The 7,776-nt window shown below is 25.6% G+C and overlaps 1 protein-coding gene across 1 annotated transcript; it reads left to right on the top strand.

Annotated features, from left to right (window-relative positions):
• The first annotated feature begins 4,766 nt into the window (after positions 1 to 4,766).
• Positions 4,767 to 7,429, top strand: LOC110661184 (uncharacterized). The gene is made up of 5 exons (XM_021819742.2): positions 4,767 to 5,464; positions 6,039 to 6,160; positions 6,256 to 6,296; positions 6,405 to 6,503; positions 7,007 to 7,429. The coding sequence occupies exons 1-5, from the start codon at positions 4,978 to 4,980 to the stop codon at positions 7,182 to 7,184; spliced, it is 927 nt and encodes a 308-aa protein (XP_021675434.2). The 5' UTR covers positions 4,767 to 4,977; the 3' UTR covers positions 7,185 to 7,429.
• Positions 7,430 to 7,776: the final 347 nt, after the last annotated feature.

Genomic DNA, 7,776 nt, shown 5'->3' with positions numbered 1-7,776 from the left:
TTTTTTTTTATTTTTTAAATGATTCTAATATATAATTATTATTTAATTTAATTTTAAAGATATTTTATATATTAAAATCACTATTAATCATCGTGCTTTGTTAACCTTGTTTATATCTGTTGTAGTCCATAGAAATTCATCAATATCAAATAAACAAATTTCAGTAAAATAAATAAAATATTCAAATTTGACTTAAAATAAACTCAATTATTATTAAAAATTGATTAAATAACACCAAAGAAATTTAACTTAGTAATTTTATAGTTGTCTCTAAAATTATGAGGTCTTTAAAGTTTGAATCTTAATAAAATAAATAAATAAATGAGTTAATACTAAAATAATTTAAAGTTCTATTATCATTTTAATTTTAAAAACTTTTTAAATTTATTAATATGATTCTTAATTTTTTATTGAGATTGAATGAGTTTAGTTCAACAAAAATATGGCTAGGTTTATTTTCTTAATGAATTGAAGTCAAATCTATTTTCTAGACTCATATATATATATATATATATATATATATATATATATATATATATATATATATATATATATATAACCAATTCATTATATTAGTAAAATCAAAAGTATAATTAAATTATATAATTATTTAAGATATTATTTTTTAAATTATTTTTTAATACCCTTTAATTAACATATTTTAACAAAATATTTTTCTCAATAACAAACAGCAGTAACAAATACACCCTATAATTTTACCGCCGAAAGCTGAAAATTGTAATCGTCAACTTTAATTCTTTAATTGCTGGCTGTCAATCCTTAATATTTGACCACTGATCACTAATAGCCTATTGCAACTACTAAATTAAATATTTCCTAGCTTTTTTATACTCATATATATATTAAATAACGAATGAATAAAATATAAAATTTTCCAATTTCCGTTAATTATATAATTTAACTATTAATATTGAAAAAAATATCACTACAATAAATATTAAAATTGACAGAAAAAATTTTATAATGAAATTAATTTTATGACTATAAAATTAACGTAAAACAGTAATATAAATAATTATTGTTAATGGGACATATAAAAGATACTCTAATAATTATTATTCATTGTTCGTACCATTAATAAACTTTTGGTAACAATAGTTATTGTTATCAATAATTTTTTTATAGCAATTATAATTTTATTATAAAATACTTATAATTATAATTTTTTAACAATAACATATAATATAAGAATTATCACATGTTATTATTAAAAAATTATGACCGTAAATATTTTAAATAAAATTATAATTGTTTAAAAAAATTATTAAAAGTAATAATTATTACTATCAAAAGTTCGTTAATGATAGCAATAATCAATAACAATTACTGACATATTTTTTTTATGAACCATTAATAATAATTATTCATGTTGCTTCTATATGTGAACTTTAAAATTAATGTTATTATAAATTTTTTTTGTTGCTAACTCTAGCATTTATTGTAGTATATCAAAAGTTGATGTTCAAATTAATAAAATTAAATATATGTATAAAGATTTAATTTTTTTTTTTTATATAATTAAAGCTTAAAAGCTTAGATAAAATTATTGCCAAGGGATAACTAAGTTACCTCCAAAATTTTTAAAATTTAAAATTTAATTATAAATTTTAATGTATTTTTTTAAAAAAGTTACTGTTTACCTCCCAAAAAATTTCAATTAAAATTTTATCTATAAATTTTAATTTTTTTTTTAAATTTCCTTCAAAATTTTTATCTTCATTTTTGCCTTTTATATTTTTATGCAAATTTCATTCATATTTTTTTATATGATTTAATTTGATCTCATAATATTTATTTTTTTATTTAATTTCTATATTTTTATCAAAATTTCATTTACTATAACAAAACTAAATGTGAAAATTTGCTAAAATTTTACTATAAATTCACTTATAAATGAATTTCATGACTTAAAATATTGAAACACTCTTTTTTTTATATGTTACTTGTGATAGTGGAAGTAGATTATCATAATTATTTAATGTTATGTAAATCTGATGCTAGAGTTAATAAGAATTTAGTCAAGTTATTTTTTATTATAAATATTTTTTTATCACGAGATTCTAATGTGCCTCTACTTTGGGATGGATGACATATTAATAAAATTGCTCATACCTTAACAAAAATGACTTTGTTACATCCTAATTTCACATTTTTGGAGAAGCTTTCAAATTTTTTATCTCTGATGTATTTGCACGCTTTCTCACTTAATAATAATAATAATAATTTTTTATTATTAAAAGGAAGTTGACCCGACTCTATTAAAAAACCTTGAATTTAAATACTTTACAATTCAAATTCAAATAACTCCTCTAGTTAGCTTGATTTTTTTAACAAATCCGACATTGGCCCTCACATTAGATTAGCTCAAAGGGCGAAAGGTACAAGGTAACCTGGAAGGACCAATTGGCTCGCTTCCCTTCGCCTACCCAAAAGCTTAGTGGAACTTGTTAAAATATTTGACGAATTTGGCCAACCTACTAAAGTGGTCGCACTGTTTGGGTCCCACAAATCAGCACACGAGTTAGTGGTCAAGGCTCTTTTGATCACAAGATATTTTTAAAGATGGAAACTTGGAGAGTGTTCGCTCAGCAGCTACACCAAATTTCATCATCCTGCGTCTCACCTTATTATTCCTCCTTTCAACAAAAGCCACCTCTTACTTTGTTCCAGGTGCACGTGACCCCACAACCACGTGAGGAAGTTCTGTCAAATGACGATTTTACTTTTTGTCTAAATTAAAACAAAATTACCAAAAAAACCCACCGACTTTGGGAAGAAAAATCACTGAAGCATTTGAAAATCAAAAGCTTTTGCTTTGATTTTCAAATCAGTAATATTCGCATTATTTTTCTAATAATTTTAATCAAAATTAATTATAACAAAAAATAAATTTATTTTTTTTTAAAGTTTTTAAAGTATCAATTGTTTTCTAAGTCAAAGTCATGCTGTTTTGAACATATCTTTAGTAAATTTTTCAAAAAAAAAGATTAACAAAAAATTGAAATGCATGTCTCACATAATCTTAACTGTTTTGATTAACTCACAAAATTATTTAAGCTTTTTTATTTTTAAAAATATAATTTTTTATATAATAAAAATAATTTCTAAAATTTAAAAATATTACTTTATAAAAAAATTATTTTTACATTTTAAAAATTTTTATCTAAATCTAATTCATTATAAATTTAAATATTAAATATATAATACTCATATATTTAATAAATAAATCTCATCATATATAATTTATATCTTAAGTCTAGCGGAGTGAATGTTAGGCAAGAAAAATCCTACATTTTTATGCAAAACGAAATTTAAATATTTATTAAGGCTCAATTTATTTTCTATAAAATATTGTTTTTAATAAATCTTTGTATTTTTTTAAAATATTTTTTGTATTTTTTTAATGTTTGAGTTAAAAAAATCAATGAAATAAAAAAAATTATAAAAAATATTTTTTAATAAAATATTTTTAAAAATAAATTTTGTATATTTTTAAAATATTTTTTTATATTTTTTGAATGTTTGAGTTAAAAAAATCAATGAAATAAAAAAATTATAAAAATATTTTTCATATACAAATAATTTTACGTGAAAAAACGGTGCTAAATATAATTTTTATGTCCCCATGAAAAATGTATAATTTAAAAAGAATAAAGAATTATTAAAATTATTAAGCCGATTTATTATTAATTTATCAATTTAATCTAATTTGATTAAATATTTATAAAAAGAATTTTAAAAATTATTTTTTAATAATATTTATGAAAATAAATGAAAATAAAAAATAAAATTTAAAATTAAATCAAATCTTTGATTCTCAATCAAGACAGTTAGATTAATTAGTTTCATTGATTTAGAAATGCTAATTCAAATTCTTAATAATAATTTCCCTTTCTTAGACTCCTAGACACTCCATCATTTAGACAGCTATAATTAATAATTTATTTATTAAATATTAATTTTAATTATATATAGGTGAATTTTTCAAAAAATAATAAATATTATTTAATTTATAAATTTTGTAATTATTAATACTTTTGTTTTGCTATTTAAAAAAAATAAAAAATATATTTTTTTTAAATTTAATTCCATCTATAAAATAATCTCTTTGTGCATTTGATTATTTAAAATAACTAAATTGTTATTTCATTCTTCAATTTTATCATTATTAACATTTTCATCATTTTCTCTCTTTTTTTATTTTTTTTTTCTTTTATGAATTGATAAATTTCAATTCATCAACATTGAAATAAAAATCAATACAATTAAAATCAAATCAGTTTCTATATCTATCTGTTATCTGTTTCTATATGTTGATTTTGATTTCAATGAAGAGAGAAATGAGGAGTAGATAGTAAAATGAAAAATTTTTCTTAACTCAATACATACTTTATAGTTGAATTTTATAAAATATTTTATATTTTAAATTTATAATAAATAAAAAAAATAAAAATAAGAAAAAAAAGGACAATAATTAAAAAACAGAGAAAAAAAAAATTAAGATAGGAGAGAAATATAAACTTAGAAAGAGACTAAATCAAGAGAGAGATATCAAACTTTAGGGGAGAATGAGATTTGAAAAGGATCTTTTAGGTATAATATATATAATTATTAGTTGGATTTAAGGATGTTTAAATTATTTTTAAAATAAAAAATAAAAATATTAATAATAATAAATTTTAATAACTAAATAATAATTTATTTATCGAAAATAATTCCCAACCGAATAGGCAGGAACACCAATTTTCCGGTGGACCCACACAAAGCCCTCATAAATCACTCTTCCCTAAAATGGTTCGCCCGTTCGCCGTCTACAAAAACACCCAAAAAAATAAAAAGTACTGTCACCTACAAAATTTTGGCATAGCTCTCTTAATATAAAGCTTGTAGCCTTTTGAAGCTATGGGTGCGTGCTAAGTTTAACTCAGGCGCAAAATAGCATCAACCACCACTGCTATGCTCGGTGTACTCTGTGCACGCCCAAAGCCTTGGATCCTCACCTCTCTCACGCACTTCTACGGCTTTTCATCAGCTCACTACACCCGACTGCATACTCCTATACACTTCGGCGATTCCTGCATCTCCTCTCGGCAGCGCCACCACTCCAGCGCCTGTCGTCTCGTCGCTTCCAGTGGTGGCGTCGCCTCCATATGGCATGCGATCCAGCCATCAGGATTTAACGGGAGGAGTAGTGCACGGCGGCTGCTGGCTGAACCCAGAGGAGAAGGATCGTGGAACGTCGCATGGGATGCGAGGCCTGCTCGCTGGCTCCATCGGCCTGACTCTGCTTGGCTACTGTTCGGCGTTTGTGCGTGTCTAGCGCCCATTGATTTTTGGGCCGACGTTAATCCCGAGAGCGTTGCTGCTGATGTGAAGACTGATCCAAGTGGGATTTATAGTTCTGATGTGAAAAATGACAATTCTGCTGATTTTAAGGTCACAGGTTAGTTACAACTGGAATGATTTGTGTAATCAATATTTGGTTTTATATTTTAATTTGTTAATTGGAGTTATTTAATTTATCAAAAACTTTTTTTCTTGTATGGTTTACCCAGAATTGAAAATTCCAAAAATTTTAATTATTTTTGCAGATTTAATAGTGAGGAATCCTTTGAATTTTCACTTATTTTAGTTTTGAGAATTGAAGTATTTTTTGAAGAAATTTGCATTTTTTTACTTTTACATTTGTATCTTAATTTTGTAAAAGTTGAAAAATTTTGTTCTTATATTATTGTTTAAGAAAGGAAATCATGAAAATCATATATAAAGGTAGAAACAGGAAATTAACAAGTGAAGCTTAATTTTCCATAAAGAGAAAGGAATTGGTCCCTCTCAGATTTTTTCCCCCTTCAGTCTTCAATAATTTTTCTTATTTATCTTTTCAGTGGCCGAATATATGTTTCTAATTGATATTATAATCAGTTCATTTTTGATGTGGAAATTCAGTTCATTTACACACACACACACATATATATATATAGATTGTATGCATATAATCTAAGAGGAAGGTGGTGCAGGAGTGCTGGCTGATGGGCGATGCTTGTTTAGAGCAATAGCTCACAGTGCTTGTTTGAGAAGTGGGGAAGAAGCCCCTGATGAAAATCGCCAAAGAGAACTCGCTGATGAACTAAGAGCTCGAGTAAGTTTCATATTGATAAGAGAACTCAACATTACCCTCTCTCTATATATGCATAGATATCTTCTGCCATTGATAACTAACATTAGATTTTGTAGGTGGTGGATGAGCTTTTAAAGAGGCGTGAAGAAACTGAATGGTAAGCTCTGTTTTAGTAGAATTTGCAAGCTTCCTGTTATTGGCTAATGAAAAATGGATTTGAATGATATTTATTTTGATTTTTTTTTTGCGATTGTAATCAATTTAGGTTTATAGAAGGAGATTTTGATGCATATGTCAAGAGAATTCAACAACCTTATGTATGGGGTGGAGAACCTGAGTTGCTCATGGCTTCACATGTTTTGAAGTGAGTTCTAAACTGTTTCTTATATTTTCATATGCTTTGATTGCTATAGCACGAATTTGGAGCAGTTTACACTTTACACAGAATTTTCTAGCCAATCCCTGAGTGTCCATTATTAGTTTTTCTCAAAGTATCTCCAAGATAATAATTGGCCTTAGGTATCTGTATCATTCCATTGTGTTTCAGAGTATGCAATTTCTATTACATGTGTTTGAGCTGGAAGTTTATACTTGTTCCATTTTTGCTGCCGTTTAATGGTCAAGGGAGAAATTTTGACATTCTTGCAAAATTGTTGTTGCTTCAATTTTCTTGATAGGATGGCAATTAAATCAAACGATATGCTATTGAATGATGTCGATGCAAAAAGAATTCTGTTGTTTTTCAATCGATTGTTCAAAAATGCTCTCATCATCATAATTGAACTTGCTTACTGAGTTTGAATTGTTATAAATTTCATTTTACTTGTGACCTCAAAAATTGACAAATCTTTTCACTCAATGGCTCAGGACTATGATTTCAGTCTTCATGATAGATAGGACATCAGGTAATTTGGTAAACATAGCAAATTATGGTGAAGAGTATGGGAAGGATCAAGCAAATCCCATTACTGTGCTTTTTCATGGATATGGTCATTACGACATGTTGGAAACCTCAGACCAGAGTTGCCAGGAAGTGAGCATGTAGAAATCAGGGTGGTTCATAAAATAATCGCACCCTTTGGATCGGTCAAAATAACGCTGCAAGTTCTTTTTTTTTTTCATGCTGTGTATTTTTCAGTTAAATTATAATCTGTCTTAAGTTTGATGGATTTATTGCAGCTAACACCCTCAATTCCAGCGATTGGCTTGCTAAAGTTTTGTAGATTCCAGGGTTGTTTTTACAAATTTTAAATTCAATCAAATACATCAAGTTGGTAAACTTATTTTCTAGCTGGTTGAATTCGTCAGCCCCCCATCATATTCTTCTGGGCATTTGTTTTTTAATCAAACGTACCATTGGATGAAAGAATGGCATTAAATTAAGCTTGAAAGAAGCCTTAGCGTTTAGTGTTCTCTAGTGGGTCAAAACATCATCTCTCTATTTATACTGTTTGATGACATAATATTTATACTATTGTGTAGAGGTTGAGTGAGTGATTCATAAAAATTTATCATTTTAGATTTTAGAAATTAATAGAGCCTTTTAATTAAGGTTAACAAAATGATATTATTATTTTTTAATATTTAATTACTAATTTAACAATTATTTTTATTAACACTTTTACTTAAATCAATAT

This window comes from Hevea brasiliensis, chromosome 8 (assembly GCF_030052815.1).
Source record: "Hevea brasiliensis isolate MT/VB/25A 57/8 chromosome 8, ASM3005281v1, whole genome shotgun sequence".
In the NCBI taxonomy this organism is placed as follows: Eukaryota; Viridiplantae; Streptophyta; class Magnoliopsida; order Malpighiales; family Euphorbiaceae; genus Hevea; species Hevea brasiliensis.
This window is presented reverse-complemented; position numbering and strand designations above follow the sequence as displayed.